General features: G+C 39.1%; 1 protein-coding gene across 1 annotated transcript in view; it reads left to right on the top strand.

Annotated features, from left to right (window-relative positions):
* The first annotated feature begins 1,441 nt into the window (after nt 1–1,441).
* CTNNAL1 (catenin alpha like 1) overlaps nt 1,442–24,041 on the top strand; it is a 60,504-nt gene continuing 37,904 nt past the window's right edge. The window contains exons 1-2 of the mRNA XM_082403966.1: nt 1,442–1,681; nt 19,846–20,035. Coding sequence (XP_082260092.1) covers nt 1,541–1,681; nt 19,846–20,035 — 331 coding nt within the window. The 5' untranslated portion in view covers nt 1,442–1,540. The remainder of the gene's footprint in view (nt 1,682–19,845; nt 20,036–24,041) is intronic.

Raw genomic sequence — 24,041 nt, 5'->3', positions numbered from 1 at the left:
AGGGAAGATGTACCTGTGGAGTGGGTGCTGAGCACCTTAAAGAGGTGAAAGGGTCCAAGGCTAAGGCTGGAGCCCTCAAAGCCCAGGGGAAGGTGACTTTGTGGTAGATAAGGAAGTGATGAGGAGGGTGGCTGGGGAGTGAGACTCAAATGAAAATAAAGTTGGATAAAAGAACCCCATGTTTTGAATGAAGAAAACAAACCTAAGGTATGGCTATATTCAATAGCAAAGATAATCTACGCAGCAGTAGCAGATGGAGCTGAACCCCAAGTGGAGGTATCTTGAAACACATCTCAACAGTGCTTGGGAAAGAGCTTTCTGACACCTCGAGCTGGTGTGGTATTCAGCTCATCAATCTGACATTATAGATGGAGAAAATGATCCTGGCAAAGGTGTAAGGGGTGGACTAGCCAGCCTCAGATTCAGATTGTTTTCTACTCTTGATAGTTTCTTATTGGCAAATATGCTAGTTCACAAAATATTTCTTCATGCTTCTCAGTCTGTTGCATAAGCCTAGGACCCTTTCACAGGGTGTGTGCTTCTGTCAGCTTCCTCTGGGTTTGCTTCTGGAAACTTCAGGGTCACAGGTGTCCAGTTCTCCCTCCCATCTCCATCACACAGGGGCTCCTTGATTCTTAGCCTTACCGTTAAGTGAGTTTGGTCAGAGATACACACTAATGATCTTCAGTTACTGAACAGCTGTTGAGAAACTTTTCCCCTCGTGCCTCTGCGCTAGGCACGAGGGGAAAAGTAATTTTGAAAAGTAGTTTTAAATAGTAATAGTGTTGAGCAGAGGTGATTTTTCCATATGTTCTATTTAATTTCCTTTTGAAGAGTAATTCTGAACAGTAGCCTGAAGATACCCAAATCACTGTTTTCTTGCCAAGTACCCAGATACTCCTTAAACGATTGCATTATCAAAAGTTTCATCTTCAGTCCAGCTGAAATTGTGAGAAAGATACGGTTAGGAAAAGAGCAGGGTGGAAGGGGGAAATGGGACCTTCCCGAGAAGCTCCAGAAAGACTATAACCTGTAGAATTCCCGTCTTACGGTAAAAGCCCTTCCCTACAGGCTTGACTCTGGTCCCGGTCTACCAGTTAGTTTCAATCCCAGCGCAGCTTCCAGTAATCGTGGGGAATTCGGAGTTAGGACGAGTCACTTCTGGGGAGCACGGGAAGCTTCGCTGGGCATGGATGTCTTTGCCCTGGTAAGAGGCCACGTGGCCGTGGGAGGCCCTCAGGTATCTTGTTTCTCTGTTCTAGAAGGGGTTGAGACGTGTGTGCAACCCACTAAGGAATGATCTGAGAGAGACAGGATGGGGATTGGGGACAGAGGACAGAAGGGGCGGGGCCCGGGTTAGGGGGTGGGGCTGCAGGGGGGACTCCAGACTGGGGCGCGTGGAGGCGGAGAGTGGGCGAGGCCGTGCCGGGGGCGGGGCTTCGGGCGGCGCGGGTGCATCCCAGCTGCGGAGCGCAGGCAGGCTGGCGGGCGGCGGGTCCGCAGCGGCGCGGCGTCCGGGCTCCGCGACGGGCTGAGGGCCATGGCCGCCTCTCCGGGCCCGGCCGGCGGTGCCGCCGCCGGGGCAGTGCACGGCTCCGGCCCGTTTGGCCTCGCCTTCGACTCCGGACTCGAGATCAAAACTCGCTCGGTGGAGCAGACGCTGCTCCCGCTGGTTTCTCAGGTAAAGCGGCGCGCGCGCGCGGCCCCTGCGTCTCCCTCCGGCCGCGGCCCGCGATGGCGGCGGTCGCTCTCGCGGCAGGGGCTGGGCCGGGCGGGAGGCAGCCGCTGCTCCACATTCCGCGCCAGGACTCCGGCGTCAGTGTCGGACCGCCTGTCTGGGGCTTGAGGACTGGCCTTGGTTGAGGCGGCGGGAGTCGGGACCATCCGAAATCCGGCTGCGGGGTTAAGTGGGCTGAGCAGCAGCGGAGGCTGTGGGGCGGGGAGCCCCGTGCGGACCTGAGTGCCGGCCGCAGGTGCGCCGCCCTGCCTCCCCACAGGACTCTCCTCGGGGCTGCGGCTCCGGTGGCCCCCGGCTCCCCGAGGCCAGCTCCCCGGGGGCAGAGGGGACCCCCGCGGGGGCTCCGCTGGAGCTGAGGGGCCTTCCTCGCTGCCGCTCTTTAACCCACTGCCCGCACACCTTTGCACCTCCAGTCCAAACCCGGACTGTGGCCAGTCTGGCTGGGGCGTTGCTGCCGGCCTCCAAGTCCAGCGTGCTCTCCTCTCCCCTAGGCCTTTGTCCCTTTGCCCGGAGTGTGAGTCGGCTCGCCAGTCGCCCGTTCACTCCGGGCCACCCGGCCCCTTCCCCTTAACCTGTCTGCTCACTTCAGTTGGCTTTTGTCCGGCCTCGGAAGGGTGAAGTGAAGGACCGTCTGATAGTTAATTCGGCTGCACATCTTTTTGCCAAATCCCATTTGGGAATGTATGCTTTATTGAATTTATTGGTCCCAACAGAAGTCTGGAATCAGCTAATTGATGCGCGTAGCTTTAGAGAAGTTTCTGTTACTGTGAGCCTAGTTTACGCAGCCTCCGGGCTGGAATTCCTCACCTAGATCTCTTGTGATGTGCTACGCACTGTGGGGAGTGCAGAATTCTGTGCCTTCAGGAGCTCGTTGGATGTGTGACTCACACCTAGACTGTAACATCTTGATGCTTCACGTTAGCATTGCCAAGATTTTACAGGTAGAAGGAATCTTAAAGGTTATCTGATGCTAAGTTTAAAAATTCTTACAGCATCCTTGACACCTGGTCACCAGTCCCCTGCTTAAGCATGCTCAGTGATGGGGAACCTGTAGCTATTCCATAGAATTTCCAGTGCTATCTGTTCTCCATCCCAGCCCTGCAAATATTTGAAAACAGCAGTCATACATGTCCCTAGATTCCTGTTATGCTGATTAAATAAACAGCCCCATTTTCTTCACTTGTGCTCATTTTTTTTTTTTTAACATCTTTATTGGAGTATAATTGCTTTACAATGGTGTGTTAGTTTACCTGTGCTCATTTTAGCCTGGCTAACAGAACAGTGAATGAATAACCTTGACACTCCCCATCCCCCTTCCCTTCCAGGTCTGAAAGAAGCACTGACAGGTGGGATGAGTAGAGGATCAGTTAGTGATGTCTGCACTGCCCCTCCCACAAAAGAATACCATGACCGCCACCAACACAACCACAACACAAAATGAAAAATACTTGAGTAGTTTTAAGAGAGAGAGTTAAGAGAGTGGTATTTTATCCATTTTTTTTTTAACACTCCAGATATAATGCTTACTATGCGCTAGGCCGTGTTCTAAGCACTTTATACATATTAATTCATTTAATTCTCATAACAATCTTATGAGGTAGAGATATGTTTATTCTCATTATATGAATGAGGAAACTGAGGAATAATGAGGTTAAGTGACTTGTAGTGGGACTTTCACCTGTAAGTGTCGAACTGGAGTTTGAATCCAGGCAGCCTGGTCCCAGAGTCTGTGCTGTTAGCTACACCATATTTGTTCTCCCTAGAGATTAGGAGCAGTGATGAGGTCAGTCAGTAGTAGGTACAGAGAAGAGAGTCCACAATGGAAAAACAAGCTGGAAGGTTGTTGTAATCTGGAGAAATGGTAACTTTTCACAGTATCACTGCTAAAAATGTATCCTAGAGTTCTGCATTGTGTAATTCTGGGGTAAGAGAGGGTGGAGAGAGTAGGAGAGTGGAGGAGGAAACATGAATTGGCTGCTGAGAGTTAACTAGAGGTCAGTGCCAAAGGGGGAAAATGCCAGCTTTTTTTTTTTCTTTTCCTTCCCTGTTAAAGACTCATTCAGGGCCATAGCTGAGGTTCTGCATTCCACACATTATGTGTCCACAGCTGTATCTTTAGCATTATTATAACTGATATTCCTAATGATTTACTGTACTCAACAACAAAAAAGTTCACTTATGCTTAAAATCAAGAAATATATAAAGCATGGCCAGAACACTCACAAAGCAGTTAAGTGTGAAATACAGTTTAGAATGATTTTTAAGTTTTAGTGAGTATTAGTGGACTAAAGTGCCGCTCTCTAGAAAACTCATGTCCAGGAGTCTCATTTTCTAAAGATGCTGCATTATTATCCAACTCATATTTTACCACCATATCCACAAGAATAAGTTTAAGCTTTTTAGGCAAGCATTTGTTGTAAGCTTTCTAGTTGCTACTCTTTGTGGGACTTGTATTCTAGTTGGGAGACAGGGCAGGTACAGAATAGCACATGGCAAGTGTCAGATGAACATCATCCATAGTGAATGCTCTCAGAGCTCAGAGCAGGTGTGGATGAGTCAGCAACAATGCCATAGAGGAGAAAGGGTCTTGAGGTGAACGAGTAGGGCTAGCCTTGTACAGCTTAGTCAGTTTTAAGCAGAGTTTCTACTCTGATATCATTGAACCTCTTCTGGCTCTCCAGGTAAAAAGTTCTGGGTTAACTGGCCTTATTCTAGGAATGCAGCATCAGTATTAGACAAATGTATATATACAATTTTCTGCGTTTACATATTAGAAGAGATACATGTTCTTAGCAATAGATGCAGAAAAGCTTCAGTTAAATTCAACTTCTAATCATGATAAGGAGCACATAGTAAACTAGTAATAGAAGAAAACTTCCTTAACCTGATAAAGAGTACCTACAGAAAACCTATAGTTAACATCATAGCAACAAGTCAAATTTAAAATAAACATTTCCTTTAAACTAGAAACAAGAGGAGGGATATCTGCTCTCATAGCTTCTATTCAATTGTACTGGAAATCGTAACCAGTGCAACAAGACAAGAAGTGAAAGGTATAAAGGTAGGAAAGGAAAAATCAAAATATAATTATCTACATAGAAAACTGGAGTCTACAAATAAATTATAAAAGTTAGGAAGTTTAGTAAGTTCACTGAATGTAGGCTTCTAGAGTCAACTGCTTTTCTTTCTACATTAATAACAAACAGAAAAGTCGTCCTAAAACATGATACCAGTTAGAATAAAAATGACAGCAAAATATGTGTATATATGTGTATAGCAAAAGAGAGGCCAAACTTCATGGAGAAAATTTAAAAATTTTATGGAAAGCCAAAGTAGAGCTAAATAAATGGGAGAAAAGTACCATGTTCCTGGCTAGATTGACTTGATATTATTTACATATCAATTTTCCCTACTGATATGTAAATTTAATGAAACTTTCAACTAGTTTGCATTTCAACTAAAATGCAACTCCAATGAAAATTTCAACAGGATTTTTTTTAGTAGAATTTGATAAAAGTAATTCTAAAATTTGCATGAAAGAGCAAATAGCCAAGAATAGCCAGAAGAGAAACAAGGTGGGTGAACTTGCTCTACCAGATTTCAAGTCTTATTATAAAGCTAGAGTGATTAAGACAATGTGGGTTTAAGAACAGAGATGGACAAATAGACTAGTGAAACAGAATAGAGGACCTAGAAACAGATCCACACATATATGGAAACTTGATAATTCACAGAATTGGCACTTCTCGTCAGTGGGGAAAGGAAGAACTTTTTTAAAAATGGGAACAATTGGTTATCTAAATAGAAACACATGATATTGAATCCCAATTCCAAATGAATTAAAAATATCAATATGGAGCTTCCCTGGTGGCGCAGTGGTTGAGAGTCTGCCTGCCAATGCAGGGGACACGGGTTCGAACCCTGGTCTGGGAGGATCCCACATGCCACGGAGCAACTAGGCCCGTGAACCACAACTACTGAGCCTGCGCGTCTGGAGCCTGTGCTCCGCAACAAGAGAGGCCGCGATAGTGAGAGGCCCGCACATCGCGATGAAGGGTGGCCCCCGCTTGCCACAACTAGAGAAGGCCCTCGCACAGAAACGAGGACCCAGCACAGCCATAAATAAATAAACAAACAAACTAACAAACAAATAAATAAATAAAATTTAAAGAAAAATCAATATGAAAGTAAAAAACTTAAAACACTTTTAGGGAAAAAAATTGGGCAATATCTTCACCACCTCACGGTGGGAAAAGATTTCTTAATATACTGAAAGTATAAACCCTAAGCAAAAATTAATATATTTGCTCCATTAAGATGGAGAATCTTTGTTCATCAAAGTTGAAAGGATAAGCCTTAAAGTGGGAGAATATGATTGCAACACAAATAACCAACAAATGATTGGTAGCACCCAGCATAAATAAAGGACTCCAATGAATCAAAAATAAGATTACCCATTAAAAATTGGTAAAATAAATACTCATCTTGTAGAAGAGGAAACAGATGTGTAAAAGATATGTGAAAAGATGCTCAACTTTATTAGAAGTCAGTGAAGTACAAGTAAAAGCTGCAGTGAGAACAAGCGTTGGTGAGGAATGTGGAGTTGATGGAAATGTCAGTAGTACAACAGTTTTGGAAAACAGTTTGATGTAATATATTAAAAGTTCACGGTGGGTATTACCTAAGGCCCAGAAATTTCACTGTTAAATCCATACCCCTAGAGAAAATCCTGCACGTGTATTAGAGACATAGATTGGAATATTGATAGTCTTTTTACTTCTAATGGCTCCAAACTGGAAACTACCCAAACGTCTTTTAGCAGTAGGATGTTTAAATAAAATGTGCTAAGTTCATACGAGATACTATGCAGCAGTGAAATGAATAAACCATAGCTATAATTATCAATATGGATGAATCTCAAAAGCGTAATGTTAAGGAAAAAAAAAATTAAAGGTTCAAAACAGGCAAAACAAAACCATACATCATTTAAGGATATAACATATGTGCAATAGTTATAATAAGGGAATGATGAACACAAAATCAGAGCAGTGGTTTCCTCTGGGGGGTGGCGGTGAGGGGATGATGTAGAAAGGCAGGGGCCCCCAGGGCACATGGTTGTCAGAGGTGCTGCTAATATTTTCTTAAGCTTGGTGGTAGGTTTGTTATGTCTTCCTTTCATTTCTTTAAATGGTATGCATATATGTTCTATACACTCATTTGTTGTATATTTCCTAATTCAGATGATTTTTTAAAAGCCCTGGGCTAAGTCCCAAGCACATTTTCTACAGAGCAGCTCCCCACCTTCTTTAATAATCACTTTATTCTTCCTGTCAAAACTCCCACTCCCAGTCTTACAATGCTTTTATCCAAGGAAGGGAAGAGGAATATCTGCCACACAGCTCCACCCTGGTATGGAATGTTATTCTACCACCCACTAGTCTTTTCCTGTCTGTGATAGATTTACTTCACTCACCGTTATACAGACCCTTTAATAAATCCCCAGGGTAGCTCCCCTGTCTTCCCATTTCTCTCTGCATTGTCCTGGAAGCTTCTTAGGATCTTTGTCTCACTAAGTTGGAGATGAATACATATGGGACGCTCTGCTGATTTGTGTATGTGAATATATGTGTTTTTAATTGCAAAGGAAAAACACATAAATAGTGTATAAAGAGGGTGAAAGTGCCCTTTTTCCTGCTTTTAAAGACCTCCTCATGATTTGGTGTGTTTTCTTCTATACTGGTTGCTATAGCTGATTAACTGATTTTTCTGTCTAATAATTTTGAGAATTTACTAATGAGTTAAGCCCAGGGATGAACTTCTCTGTCCTGGGCTGACTCCCTTGTTTTTCAGGTCCCAGGGAATTAAAGCTTTGTTCTTTTATCTGGCCTACTACCATTTTTTTTTTTTTTCTCCCTGGGTCTTCACTTGCTTTCTTATCTTCCCACAGAATAAGTAAACTAAGATAATCCATTTCAATCAAGAGATTACTGTCAGTTATTCTAGAAAATAAGAATAACATCACAAACATGAGGAAAGAACAGAGATTCTAGAAATGTGAAAAGGGCAATATCTAATCATTATGTAATGCTTACTAAATACCAGACACTATTCTAAGTACTTTATTTGCATATACTAATTTATTCTCCACAATGACCTTATGAGATGGGTACTATTATTACTCCTGTTTTTACAGATGAGAACACTGAGTCACAGAAAGGTTAGATAACTTGCTACATAATCATATGACAGAGCCAGAACTCAAACCCAGGCAGAGTGACACCAGAATTCATGCTCTTAACTGCTAGGCTATACTTTGTTGGCGATGAGAACTTCTTGACACCCTTTGTTAGAAGGTATCAAGTAGGTCCGGGTTCTTATTCTTTTATTCCACAGGAGAGTTCTTCAATATATCAGATCCTCTTTCTTCCCTATGGGATACCTTCTCTGCCCTCTTTTCCAGTTCATTCAGACATTCTCTACACTCTGGTGTTAGGGCAACTCTAGGTTGTGACTCCCAATTTAATATGCCTCCTCTTTTTGCAGAATAATAGCTAAAATTTTATTTGGCACATTCAAGGCAATTTTACCAGCTGTCTGTCTCCTGATTTTTTTTAAAAACATCTTTATTGGAGTATAATTGCTTTACAATGTTGTGTTAGTTTCTGCTGTATAACAGAGTGAATCAGCTATATGCATACATATATCCCCATATCCCCTCCCTCTTGCGTCTCCCTCCCACCCTCCTTATCCCAGCACTCTAGGTGGTCACAAGCACCGAGTTGATCTCCCTGTGCTATGTGGCTGCTTCCCACTAACTATCTATTTTACATTTGGTAGTGTATATATGTCCATGCCACTCTCTCACTTCATCCCAGCTTACCCTTCCCCCTCCCCATGTCCTCAAGTCCATTCTCTATGTCTGTGCCTTTATTCCTGTCCTGCCCCTAGGTTCATCAGAACCATTTTTTTTTTAAGATTCCATATATATGTGTTAGTATACGGTATTTGTTTTTCTCTTTCTGACTTACTTCACTCTGTATGACAGACTCTAGGTCCATCCACCTCACTACAAATAACTCAATTTCGTTTCTTTTTATGGCTGAGTAATATTCCATTGTATATATGTGTCACATCTTCTTTATCCATTCATCTGTCGATGGGCACTTAGGTTGCTTCCATGTCCTGGCCATTGTAAATAGTGCTACAGTGAACATTGTGGTACATGACTTTTTTTTTTTTTTTTAAATTATATGATGTAAATTTATTAAATAGCTAGATCATTTCCAAATAAGACAAAGTATGGTACATTAATTATTGAACATAGGTTTATCTACTTTTGGCTTCCTATTACAAAGGAATTAAAAGATAAATTTGTGTTTGTTAGTAAACATGTCTTGTGCTTTGAAAAATGGTACAAGAAACATATTATGGAAATTATAAAAAAATATTAGTCTGCCAATTCACAAAAATGCTAATGTAAAAGACAGTTCATAATTGCTTCCTTAGTTTTCATTAAAAATTAAGGTTTCTAAGGGTTAAGAATTCTAATTAATATATGTAATTAATATTACTAAAAATAATAAGGGAAACAATTATGTATGCAAGGAAAATAAAATGCATTTTTGGGTAAGAAAATTATGAGGTATGGAGATGCATTTTTTTTTTTTTTTTTAACATGGATGACCACAACAAAAGCAACAATGATTGCAATTACCAAACATGAAACACACTCATACTATGTCATAATATTGACATTCAGTCCAGTAATCCTTCACTGTAACAGCTCCTTTACTTTGCAGTGAAAATTGATTTGTATATTCTTTGCCTCTGAGTCCTTGTGGGATTTTTTTTTTTTTTTTAAATTCAGACAGTAAGTCACACAAATTATACTCATCCTCATCAGTTCACTCAGTCCCATGTAATTAATTTTTTTTTTTCCTCTTGATCTTTTGTTAGCACTTTTATGAGTTCATCAGTTTTTCATTAGAGTTCTGAAAATGCTTATTCATTCAGTTCAGCAGTACAGTCAGTTACCAAAAACCTGTACTTGTCAGAGTCTTTTCCAAGAATTTCTTGAAGATGAAACCCTTTTATAGGAACATATTTGCAAAATCATCAGAGTACACCCAGAACTGTCTGTAAATGACAAAAGACTTAAAAATGACCACGGTTAAAGATTTGATGAAAGTTCATAATAATGCAGTTGACAAGAAAATTAGTTATTTCTGAGATATACATTTTAAAGTAATAACTAGGATTATTACTTATAACATTATACCAGAACATATAAGATTTTTAGAAATTTCATGCAATGTGTGAAACATTTATATTAACATATTTCCATACAAATACAAATATAAGATTTTTAGAAATTTCATGTAATGTCTGAAACATTTATATTAACATATTTCCATACAAATACAAATATAAGATTTTTAGAAATTTCATGTAATGTCTGAAACATTTATATTAACATATTTCCATACAAATAACCCAATGAAAGTTTAGTATTAGTCGTTTTGTTTGTTTTTTTATACTGCAGGTTCTTATTAGGCATCAATTTTATACACATCAGTGTATACATGTCAATCCCAATCGCCCAATTCAGCACACCACCATCCCCACCTCACCGCAGTTTTCCCCCCTTGGTGTCCATATGTCCATTCTCTACATCTGTGTCTCAACTTCTGCCCTGCAAACTGGCTCATCTGTACCATTTTTCTAGGTTCCACATACATGCATTAATATACGATATTTGTTTTTCTCTTTCTGACTTACTTCACTCTGTATGACAGTCTCTAGATCCATCCACGTCTCAACAAATGACTCAATTTCGTTCCTTTTTATGGCTGAGTAATATTCCATTGTATATATGTACCACAACTTCTTTATCCATTCGTCTGTTGATGGGCATTTAGGTTGCTTCCATGGCCTGGCTATTGTAAATAGTGCTGCAATGAACATTCGGGTGCATGTGTCTTTTTGAATTACGGTTTTCTCTGGGTATATGCCCAGTAGTGGGATTGCTGGGTCATATGATAGTTCTATTTTTAGTTTTTTAAGGAAACTCCATACCGTTCTCCATAGTGGCTGTATCAATTTACATTCCCACCAACAGTGCAAGAGGGTTCCCTTTTCTCCACACCCTCTCCAGCATTTATTGTTTGTAGATTTTTTGATGATGGCCATTCTGACTGGTGTGAGGTGATACCTCATTGTAGGTTTGATTTGCGTTTCTCTAATGATTAGTGGTGTTGAGCATCTTTTCATGTGTTTGTTGGCAATCTGTATATCTTCCTTGGAGAAATGTCTATTTAGGTCTTCTGCCCATTTTTGGATGGGGTTGTTTGTTTGTTTGATATTGAGCTGCATGAACTGCTTGTATATTTTGGGGATTAATCCTTTGTCAGTTGCTTCATTTGCAAATATTTTCTCCCATTCTGAGGGTTGTCTTTTTGTTTTGTTCATGGTTTCCTTTGCTGTGCAAAAGCTTTTAAGTTTCATTAGGTCCCATTTGTTTATTTTTGTTTTTATTTCCATTTCTCTAGGAGGTGAGTCAAACCGGATCTTGCTGTGATATATGTCATAGAGTGTTCTGCCTATGTTTTGCTCTAAGAGTTTGATAGTGTCTGGCCTTACATTTAGGTCTTTAATCCATTTTGAGTTTATTTTTGTGTATGGTGTTAGGAAGTGTTCTAATTTCATTCTTTTACATGTAGCTGTCCAGTTTTCCCAGCACCACTTACTGAAGAGTCTGTCTTTTTTCCATTGTATATTCTTGCCTACTTTATCAAAGATAAGGTGACCATATGTGCGTGGGTTTATCTCTCGGCTTTCTATCCTCTTCCATTAATCTATATTTCTGTTTTTGTTCCAGTACTATACGGTCTTGATTGCTGTAGCTTTGTAGTATAGTCTGAATTCCGAGAGCCTGATTCCTCCAGCTGCGTTTTTCTTTCTCAAGACTGCTTTGGCTATTCGGGGTCTTTTGTGTTTCCGTACAAATTGTACAGTTTTTTGTTCTAGTTCTGTGAAAAATGCCATTGGTAGTTTGATGGGGATTGCATTGAATCTGTAGATTGCTTTGGGTAGTATAGTCATTTTCACTATGTTGATTCTTCCAATCCAAGAACATGGTATATCTCTCCATCTGTTGTATCATCTTTAATTTCTTTCATCAATGTCTTATAGTTTTCTCCATCTCCCTCTGCTATATTTTGGAAGAGTTTGAGAAGGATAGGTGTTAGCTCTTCTGTAAATGTTTGATAGAATTTGCCTGTGAAGCCATCTCGTCTTGGGCTTTTGTTTGTTGGAAGATTTTTAATCACAGTTTCAATTTCAGTGCTTGTGATTGGTCTGTTTATATTTTCTATTTCTTCCTGGTTCAGTCTCGGAAGGTTGTGTTTTTCTAAGAATTTGTCCATTTCTTCCAGGTTGTCCATTTTATTGGCATATAGTTGCTTGTAGTAATCTCTCATGATCCTTTGTATTTCTATAGTGTCAGTTGTTACTTCTTCTTTCTCATTTCTAATTCTGTTGATTTGATTCTTCTCCCTTTTTTTCTTGATGAGTCTGGCTAATGGTTTATCAATCTTGTTTATCTTCTCAAAGAACCAGCTTTTAGTTTTATTGATCTTTGCTATTGTTTCTCTCATTTCTTTTTCACTTATTTCTGATCTGATCTTTATGATTTCTTTCCTTCTGCTAACTTTGTTTTTTTTTTGTTGTTGTTGTTCTTCTTTCTCTAATGCTTTAGGTGTAAGATTAGGTTGTTTATTTGAGATGTTTCTTGTTTCTTGGCGTAGGATTGTACTTCCCGCTTAGAACTGCTTTTGCTGCATCCCATAGGTTTTGGGTTGTCGTGTTTTCATTGTCATTTGTTTCTAGGTATTTTTTGATTTCCTCTTTGATTTCTTCAGTGATCTATTGGTTATTTAGTAGCCTATTGTTTAGCCTTCATGTATTTGTATTTTCTACAGACTTTTTCCTGTAATTGATACCTAGTCTCATAGCGTTGTGGTCGGAAAAGATACTTGATACAATTTCAGTTTTCTTAAATTTACCAAGGCTTGATTTGTGACCCAAGATATGGTCTATCCTGGAGAATGTTCCATGAGCACTTCAGAAGAAAGTATATTCTGTTTCTTTTGGATAGAATGTCCTATAAATATCAATTAAGTCCATCTTGTTTGATGTGTCATTTAAGCTTGTGTTTCCTTATTTATTTTCATTTTGGATGATCTGGCCATTGGTGAAAGTGGGGTGTTAAAGTCCCCTACTATTGTTGTGTTACTGTCGATTTCCTCTTTTATGGCTGTTAGCATTTGCCTTATGTATTGAGGTGCTCCTATGTTGGGTGCATAAGTATTTACAGTTGTTATATCTTCTTCTTGGATTGATCCCTTGATCATTATGTAGTGTCCTTCTTTGTCTCTTGTAATAGTCTTTATTTTAAAGTCTATTTTGTCTAATATGAGAATTGCTATTCCAGCTTTCTTTAGATTTCCATTTGCATGGAATATCTTTTTCCATCCCCTCACTTTCAGTCTGTATGTGTCCCTAGGTCTGAAGTGGGTCTCTTGTAAACAGCATGTGTATGGGTCTTGTTTTTGTATCCATTCAGCCAGTCTGTGTCTTTTGGTTGGAGCATTTAATCCATTTACATTTAAGGTAATTATTGATATGTATGTTCCTATTACCATTTTCTTAATTGTTTCAGGTTTGTTTTTGTAGGTCTTTTCCTTCTCTTGTGTTTCCTGCCTAGAGAAGTTCCTTTAGCATTTGTTGTAAAGCTGGTTTGGTGCTGCTGAATTCTCTGAACTTTTGCTTATCTGTAAAGGTTTTAGTTTCTCCATCAAATCTGAATGAGATCCTTGCTGGGTAGAGTAATCTTGGTTGTATGTTTTCCCCTTTCATCACTTTAAATATGTCCTGCCACTCCCTTCTGGTTTACAGAGTTTCTGCTGAAAAATCAGCTGTTAACCTTATGGGGATTCCCTTGTATGTTATTTGTTGCTTTTCCCTTGCTGCTTTTGATACTTTTTCTTTGTATTTAATCTTTGATAGTTTGATTAATATGTGTCTTGGTGTGTTTCTCCATGGATTTATCCTGTATTGGACTCTCTGTGCTTTCTGGACTTGATTGACTATTTCCTTTCCCATGTTAGGGAAGTTTTTGACTATAATCTCTTCAGATATTTTCTCAGACCCTTTCTTTTTCTCTTCTTCTTCTGGGACCCCTATAATTCGAATGTTGGTACATTTAATGTTGTCTCAGATGTCTCTGAGACTGTCCTCAATTCTTTTCATTCTTTTTTCTTTATTCTGCTCCCTGGCAGTTATTTCCACCATTTTATCTTCCAGCTCACTTATCTGTTCTTCTGCCCTAGTTATTCTGCTATTTATTCCTTCTAGAATATTTTTAATTTCAGTAATTGTGTTGTTCATCACTGTTTGCTCTTTAGTTCTTTTAGAAAACGTTTTGTTAAACGTTTCTTGTATTTTCTCCATTCTGTTTCCGAGATTTTGGATCATCTTTACTATCATTACTCTGAATTCTTTTTCAGGTAGGTTCCCTATTTCGTCTTCATTTATTTGGTCTTGTCGGTTTTTACCTTGCTCCTTTGTCTGTAACATATTTTTTTTGTCGTTTCTTTTTTTTTTTTTTTTTTTTTTTTGATGGGTGGTGCTGTGTTCCTGTCTTACGGATTGTTTGGCCTGAGACATCCAGCACTGGAGTTTGCAGGCAGTTAGATAGAGCTGGGTCTTGGTGCTGAGATGAGGACCTCCGGGAGGCCTCACTCCGATTGATATTCCCTGGTGTCTGAGGTTCTCTGTTAGTCCAGCAGTTTGGACTTGGAGCCCCCACCACAGGAGCTCGGGCCCAACTTCCGGCCTGGGAAGCAAGATCCCGCAAGCTTTTCTGCCTATGCCCACGGCCCCTGCAGCTCCTTCAGGCGTATGTGGGGAGCAGGCCCTAGCTCTGGGAGCACTCAGCCATGGGAGTTGCCACGCTTCTCCTGATTCTTAACATAATCCTGGGAGGAAAGAGGCTGTGTAGTGACTGAGAGAAAACTTACTGCCTTTGTGACCTTGGGCAAATTCTTAACCTTTTCATATTTCAGGTTCTTAATCTGTAAGATGAGGGTAGTAACAGTATCTACCTCACAGAGACGTAAGCATTGATTGAATCAGTACATGTAAAGCACATCAGATAGCGTCTGCTGTTGTTGTGCTTAACGTTAAATGTTAACTAGTCTTATTTTTTGCTTGATAAGGAAATTGAAGTTTGGTCTCACTTTTGTTAAACTGTGTTTAAGTATGTCTATGTAGAAAGCAAGACTGAAAAGAATTATGCCAAGTTGCTGACAAGGTAGTGGGATTATGGGTGACTTTTATTTCTTTGGGCTTTCCTATATTACCCCTTCCCGTTTTTAAAAACAATCAACATGTATAACTTTTTGGCCCTCCCTTTTAAAAAGTTTGAAAATAATTTTAGGACATATATAGACCTTTTTTTTGGTATAAATTTATTTATTTATTTATTTATTTTTTTAAAAAAAATTATTATTTATTTATTTTTGGCTGTGTTGGGTCTTCATTGCTGCACGCGGGCTTTCTCTAGTTGCAGTGAGCAGGGGCTACTCTTCGTTGTGGCATGCGAGCTTTTCATTGTGGTGGCTTCTCTTGTTGCAGAGCGTGGGCTCTAGAGCGTAGGCTCAGTTGTTGTGGCGCACAGGGTTAGTTGCTCCGCGGCATATGGGATCTTCCCGGACCAGGGCTTGAACCCGTGTCCCCTGCGTTGGCAAGCAGATTCTTAGCCACTGTGCCACCAGGGAAGTCCCATATGTAGACCTTTTAATAAGAAATTTTATAAATTGACTTGGCTCCTCCAAATTCAATTTGAAATGCATACCTGTATTTGGACTGAATATTTTCCAGAATGCTTTGAGTAAAAGGAAGATAGCCACACCTAATTATGCACTGGGGAGGATGCTTGTAGTGAAAGCAAAATGTGTGTTTCAGAACTGAACAATAGTTGGTATTTTAGCCTAATTGCAGGATCTTTTCTTTACAATTGAAAACTCTAAACTTTATAAAGGATTTAATAAAAACAACTTAAACTTCTTTTCTCCAGAGTCTCTTCCAACATGGTTGTTTGGAACAGTCAGTGGTGGTCAAGTTCTCTGTTCTCCAGGTGATACTAAGAGTTCCCTAGGATGTATCAGGTGTGGAGAAGGACTAAGCTGGTGCTCATAGTATTCATATTTGTTTCCCTGCTTCCCATAACCCATAGTTATCCCCAAATTCAACCATAGAAACACTTCTTTGATGGACTACCTAGTAATTTTAGGTAATATTTTATTTTGAAGAAAGTATTTTTCCCTCCAAAAACAAAAACACTCAAAAAACCCAGGAAGATTGAAAAGCTCCACTAAAGTAAAGAGTATGGGGTGGACTTTGGTGTCAGATAAACCTGGGTTCAAATTCTAAACTAGGCCGCTTCTTAGCTGTGTAAGCCAAGTACTTAATTTCACTCAGCCTCAGTTTTCTTGTCTTGAATAGTATGTAAGGATTAAATAAGAGAGCTAATGATAATATGCCTCTGAGTACTTAAACTGGGTACTATGTTAAACATGATACTGCATCATTTTCTTTAATCCTCTTGTCAGTTGAGAAGTCAGAAGCAGCGAAGTCAGGTTGGCTAAGTGGTGAAGAGGCTAGGCTCTTGAGTCAGAGTATCTGGATTTAAATCTTAAATCTCCTACTCTTCTTGATGTCTAATTTCCTTACTCTCCATGCTGTCTAGTTTTATCATTTGTGAAATGGGGATGATATTAGTACCTATTTCATTGGGATTTTGTGGGGCATTATAATGTAGTACTTAAAAGTGTGGTCTCTGCCAGCATTATCCTGATACCAAAGCCAGATAAGGACACTATAAGGAAAAAAACCAAACCAAACCAAAACGACAACAGCAAAAAACTATAGGCCAATATCCCTGATGAATACAGATGCAAAAATTATTAACAAAATACTAGCAAACTGAATTCAGTAGCACATTAAATGGATCGTACACCATGATCAAGTGGGATTTATCCCTGGGTTGCAAGGATGGTTCAATATATGCAAATCAATAAATGTGATACACCACATTAATAAAATGAAGGAATAATTATATAATCATCACAATAGGTGCAGAAGAAGCATCTGACAAAATTTAACATTCTTTCGTGATTGAGTATATAAAGAATGTACCTCAACATAATAAAGGCCATATATTATAAGCTCACAGCTAACATCATTCTCAACAGTGAAATGTTGAAAGCTTTTTCTCTAATGTCAGGAACAAGACAAGGGTGTCCATTCTCACCACTCCTATTCAACATAGTACTGGAAGTGTTAGCCAGAGCAATCAGGCAACAAAAAGGCATAAAAGGCATCAAAGTCAGAAAAGAAGAAGTAAAATTATCTCCATTTGCAGTTAACATGATCTTATATATAAGGAAATTCTAAGACTCCACCAAAAAACTGTCAGAACTAATAAACAAATTCCTAAAGTTGCAGGATAAAAAAATCAACATGCAGAAATTGGTGTTGTGTTTCTATACACTAAAAACAAAATATCTGAAAAAGAAATAAAATGGTACCATTTACAGTAGCATCAAAAATGATAAAATACTTAAGAATAAATTTAACCAAGGAGGTGAAAGATCAGTACGCTGAACACTCTAAAACTTTGATGAAAGAAATTGAAGAAGACACAAGTAAATGGAAAGATAAGCCATGTTCATAGGTCAGGAGAATTAGTATTAAAATGTCCATACTACCCAAAGCTATCTATAGCTTCAGTGAAATTCCTATCAAAATTCCAATGGCATTTTTAACAGAAATAGAAAAACAATCCTGAAATTTGTATGGAAGCACCAAGACCCCAACTAGCCAAGGCATCCTGAGAAACAGGAAAAAAGATGGAGGCATCACACTTCCTGATTTCAAACTATACTACAAAGCTATAGTAATTAAACAGTATGGGACCGGCATTAAAATAGACACATGGTCCAGTGGAACAAAATCCAGAGCCCATGCATACATAGTAAACTAATATTTGACAAGGGAGCCAAGAATACTCAATGAGTAAAGGATAGCTTCTTCAATAAATGATTTGGGAAAACTGGATAATCACATGTAAAAGAATGAAATGGGACCCCTATCTTATACCACTCACAAAAATTAACTTGAAATGGATTAAAGACTTAAGTGTAAGACCCGAAGCCATAAAACTCCTAGACAAAAACATAGGGAAAAAATCTCCTTGACTTGGTCTTGGCAATGCTTTTGGGATATGACATCAAAAGCACAAGTAACAAAAGCAAAAATGGACAAGTTGGACTACATCAATCTAAAAGGCTTCTGTACAGCAAACAATCTGGTTTAAAAATGAGCAGAGGAACTGAATAGACATTTTTCAAAAGACATACAGATGGCCAACAGGTACATGAAAAAATGCTTAAAATCACCAATCACCAGGGAAATTCAAGTCAAAACTACAAAGAGCTATTACCTCACATCTGTTAAAATTGACTGTCATCAGAAAGATAAGTGTTGGTGGGGATGTAGAGAAAAGGGAATGCTTGTGCACTGTTGGTGGGAATGTAAGTTGGTGCAGCCACTATGGAAAAGAGTATGAAGATTCCTCAAAAAATTTAAAAAATAGAACTACCATATGATCCAGCAATCCCACTTCCTTCATAGAAGGAAGATCAACTAATCTCAGGTAGCTACACAGATACTTTCTATCACATTATCCTATTTTAATATTTTGCATAGCATTTACATTAATTTTTTTTTTTTAACCTATGTGTGTGATTATTGTGTCTCTCCTCACCCCACTAGAATATAAGCTCCATGAGAGTATGGGCCTTTTCTTTCTTGTTCATTGCTGTTTCATCACTGCCTAGAATTTTGTTTGACATATGATAGGTGTGCAACAAATATATTTTGTACAATTGGATTATTGTTATTTTGATAGACTGTAAATAGAATAAGGGCAGGATTGTGTTAGTCTTGTTCAGTGATGCATCCTCAGGACCTGGATTCTAGGAAATTTTCAAAATTTGGAAGATAATATTATAGATGAGGAAATTTAGAGAGATTAAGTACATTTCCCTAGGTCATTTAGTTAGTAACGGAAGAGCCAAGGCTCAAACTCAGGCCTTCCTGACTCTAAATTATTAATACCATAACACGTAAAGTGCTTGGCACATAGTTGCTGCTCAAAGGGCAAGTCCCTTCCTCTTCTCTTAATTCACTATTCTGGTCTTTGTTAATATATTTATATAAATCATTTCAAAGTTATACACGATGGACAGGTACCATTTGGGATTTATATTTTTCATGTAACATTCTTTAAATATTTTTATATGTCACTATAGTTCAGGTACTAATTTTCTAGGACATTTTGAAGATTTGTATTTGTTTCAACCAGCTTAACTTGTCACCTTTTATATTTTATTTCAGGGCCTGGAATCAAGTGTTAAAGCTCTTGGTATTTCGTTTACTTTGAGTCTGCAACAAAACTGAGAGAAGTATAAAACATAAATTATAGTGGTCCTTCTAAAGTATAAACAAGTATGGTTCATGTACCATTTTGTACAACCTACACACTGTGCTAGGCAGTGGAGTGGAATGCACAGTGAAGAAGATGCTGTCTCTACTCTCACAGCAGCTCAAGTCACAGTAGAGGAATCTAGACCTGAAGTGCTTTGGTTTTATGTGGATTCTTTGAATGTAATGATCCACCTTCTCCTACTTTTTCCTGTCTTTAAGATTTGTTGAAATATCTGGAGGGCTTATAGAACTGTGTGCCCTGGATAACTGCCCTCAGGTAAACTTAGAATTGTTATTAGTGGAAATGTTGTCCTGAGGAGGGATGCAAGATGATTTGCTCCTTGTCTTTGGGTTGAAGCATTAAAACTATCAATTAATTTAGTGTATTAGGCTAGTGTAGTATGCTGGGCTTAATTTTCTTGGCCATTGTGATACAGCTTTAAAAAAAAAGTATTGAGATAAAATTTAAGCAGGTTGCTTTTATCTTTTATTTTTAGATCACCACACTTATTAATCATAAAGATAATACCAAAAAGTCTGATAAAACTCTGCAAGCAATTCAGCGTGTAGGACAAGCCGTCAACTTGGCAGTTGGAAGATTTGTTAAAGTAGGGGAAGCTATAGCCAATGAAAACTGGGACTTGAAAGAAGAAATAAATATTGCCTGTATTGAAGCTAAACAAGCAGGTATGTTAAAGCCTATTTATACCAGTTTTATTGCTTTGGATATCATGACAAATTATTGTCTTATTTTGAGTAAAGATGTGTACTGAGTTTTAGCCCTGTTATTACTGATGCCTAGGTCATTAAAGCCCTAGATTAGCATCCAGGAATATTGAATTTCTCTTGGATTAAGTCCTAAATCTGAAACATTGAATTCTTTCACTGGGCAGGGTAGAAGCCCACCATCCTGGCCATCAGCCATTGAATGCAAGAGGTATAGAAGGAATGTGAGGCATGGACTCTACTGTCAAGGAGCATATTAGCCTATTTGCCATCATGTAGGAAATGGAAATAAAAATAAGCCTGTTCCTGTCTCTACAGCAGACAAATCTGACTTCAGATCTCCTGATGTCTCACAAGTCTCTGTGACTGGTGGCATAGAAGTTTGAGAGAACCTGGGGAGTTTTGATGGATACAGATAATTCAGCTTTGTTAAAGTGTCATTTATCCACCTATTCTTTAAATAAATATTTACTGAGTGCTGGCCATATGCCAGGCATTCTTCTAGACCAGAGGGATATGGCCACGTAGAAATCAGTATAAAGTCTGCCCTCGTGGAGCTTGCATTCTAGTGAGGGAGACCATAAACAAATGAATAAATAGATATGTGCATAAGGACAGGTGGTGACAGTTATCATGGAGAAAATAGTAAAGCAGAATAAGGGTTAGGAGACCAAAGGAGGTATATTTTAGGGAGGGCAGGGTTTCTCAACTTTGATGCCGTTGACATTTTGGGCTTGATAATTCTTTGCTGGGGGTGCGGGCTACCCCGTGCATTGTAGAATCCCTAACTTCTACCTATCAGATGCCTGTAAATCCCTTCTTCCCCCATTGTGACAGCCAAAAATGTCTGGACATTGCCAAATGTCCTCTGAGGGATCAAAATGGACCCCCCAGTTGAGAACTACTGAAATCGGGGGGGTGGAGTCAGGAAATCTCTCTAAGGAAGTAACACTGAAGCAGAGACTGCAATGAAGTGGGGACCCCAACTATATGAATATCTGGGGGAAGGACATTCCAGGCAAGGAGAAGAGCAAGAACAGGTATGGCTTTCTAGGCAAAGACAGGAACTTTGGGCTGTGTTCTAAGTGTCACAGTGGGGCTAGTGGAAGGTTTTGTGCAGGATGGTGACATAATCTCATTTATATTTTAAAAGGATCCCTGGTGGCTGCTGTAGGGAGAATAGATTTTAGGAGGTATGGGGGTGAAATCAGAGACCAGTTAGGAGGCTGTTGTAGTGGTTCAGGTGACAGACGATGGTGACTTAGACCCAGTGATAGCACTTGAGGTGGTGAAAAGCAGTTGCATTTGGTTATATTGAAAAGGTGGAGCTGGTAGGGTTTGCTGATAGTTTGGATGTGGGATGTGATGGGAAGAAGAGTCATGGATAACTCCAAGTTTTGATGGGTAAATGGTGGTGCTCTTAATTGAGATGGACAACCCTGAGAGAGGAGCCAGGTATGTTTGGAGGGTCATCTTGGGGGGAAGGGCGTGGGTGAGATAAGGCCAAGTAATGTGGAGGGGCCAACCAGGCCCTAATGTTATATGAATGACTTCAGGTACTATTCTACACTTGATAGATTGAGGAATTTGGGGCCAGCTGAAAGACAATAATTTTGTGTTAGAAATCTTTCTGGTAGTATGGAGGAAATGAACAAATGAGGGTTGATTGAGAGAGAGTTGAGACTAAAGGCAGAGAGATTAATGTGGAAGCTTTTCCAGTAAACCAGGCTAAACCAAGACAGTGTGTTAGGGATATAAAAACCAGAAAGAGTACACTAAATATTCACTAAGGTATTTAAATGATAGAACTTGGTTATTGACTAAAGCAAAGGGAGGATTCTGAGTTGACTCTTGGGTTTCTAGCCATCACTAAGATATAGAATAGATTTTATGTAGGGAAGGGGGATGGCCTTATTCTATTCATAATTTATGTTTTGCCTACATATTAAAAGAGATTTAAGGGAATTCCCTGGCGGTCCAGTGGTTAGGACTCGGTGCTTTCACTGCTGTGGCCCGGGTGCAATCCCTGGTCGGGGAACTAAGATCCTGCAAGCCGTAGGGTGTAGCCAGAAAAAAAAAAAAAGAGAGAGAGATGTAAAACAGTTACAATTAAACATATGTTTAATAAACCCATTAAAATAGGAGATGAAAATAAATATACTAGAAACTTTGGCCAGCATTGTTACTCTAATTAAACATGAAATTTATCTTTGTACTTCCTGGAAAGCAAGACAAGAAATGTGGGAAAGGAGGGGTTATATAATTCTCATTGTTTGTTGAAAGGAAACAAACCAGCTTGTCAAGAGGAAAGTGACTTTTTTTCCTGGAACTAAATTGTGTGGGCACTTATACAACAGACGTTATTACATAACGCCGTGGACAATTCAACAGAAAACGTAGAGATGTTTTTCATGTTACTGTTTCTTAAGCAAACCCTTAATTAAAGCAAGAGTAAGGGTTTTTAAAAGAAAGGACAGCCTGAGTCCTCACCTTATTGGCTTCGTAGCATGTCACTGTGCTCAGTGTAAGGTGAGAAGAGGATGTGTACACCTACCCCAGCTCCAGCAGACTGTGCTGCCCTGCAAGTCCTGTAAGCCTAGGAGCTCCATGCAGGTGTCTTTTGGATGCTGTCTGGTGTCATGGGCTGCACCTGTTGTCTCTTCTCATGTGAAGTGCCCTTTCCCTTCTTGAGAACTGCCTCTTACGGTCACTCAGATAAGATAATGAGAATGGTGCCTCCTGGAGTTGTAGGATATGGAAGCCTTATTTTCTCTTAACATATACAAATTTAAGACTTAAGTCACTCCTGGAATGTTTCTAGCCCACTCAGCTCATAGTAGTCATTTTCTCCTTTGGACCATTTAATATTCATTTGAGGGGAATAATGTAAAGTAGTGATAAAGAACTGTGGCTTTGGAGTCAATCCCAACTCTTCCACTTGCTAGCAGTGTGATATTGGGCAAGCTACTAAACTTTTTTAAACCTCAGTTTTCTAATCTATAAAGTGGGGATATTGTTAGTGTTTATAGCAGTGTTTTGACATAATGCATGTATGCCTTTGGCACATAGAAAGTGCTCAATAAATATTAGTTGTCATTATAATGATTATTTCTAACTTTTCTTTCCCTGTGTTGAACTTTTGCATTGTGTTTTTACTTTTTTCTAATTGAGGTATAATTGACATACAACATTATATTAGTTTCATGTATACAATGTAATGATTAGATATTTGTATATATTGTGAAATGCTCACCACAGTAGGTCTAGTTAACATTCACGCATAGTTACAAAATTTTTTTTTTCTTGCAGTGAGAGCTTAAGATTTACTCTTTAGCAGCTTTCCAATATGCAATACAGTATTATTAACTATGGTTGCCAGGCTCTGCATTACATCCCATGACTTATTTAGCTTATGACTGGAAGTTTGTACCTTTTGAGTCCACCCATTTTGTCCACCCCCCAGCTGTTTTCACTTTTTACTTGGCTTCTAGTCAAGTTTTACATTTTCTGTGGGCACTCAATAAGTATTTGTATTTGACCGACTTTGAATTTTTGCTTTAAGACATAACACTAACTAGTTACATATAACAAGTTAAAAAATGACAACCGTGAAACTATAAGGCAGCTTTGTAACTTTTCCAGGGAACTAATTTCTGAGCAGTCTATACTTGGAACAACTTTATAATGTTAAGGAAGCATTTAACTTTGTTGGTGGAGATAACCAAATGTTACCATCCCACATACTTAGGGCTAAATGCCTGGGGTTTAGTCAGAAAAAGGAAAGGTTAAATAACGCCATATGGGCAAGCTCATATGTAACATCTTTGATGATTGAGAGCTACTGGAAAAAGTAACATTTTCCAGGGGCGCAGAGGAAACATTTTTATACTTCTTGCTATTACAAAGTGATACTTTTCCTCTTGCTCCTTTCTCTGTACATTAAAGTTTAATTCTAACCTCTTTTTTC

This window comes from Balaenoptera borealis (genome assembly GCF_965194805.1).
Source record: "Balaenoptera borealis genome assembly, chromosome: 8".
NCBI lineage: Eukaryota > Metazoa > Chordata > Mammalia > Artiodactyla > Balaenopteridae > Balaenoptera > Balaenoptera borealis.
Note: the sequence above shows the minus strand (reverse complement) of the source record. Positions and strands in the feature narration are given on the sequence as shown.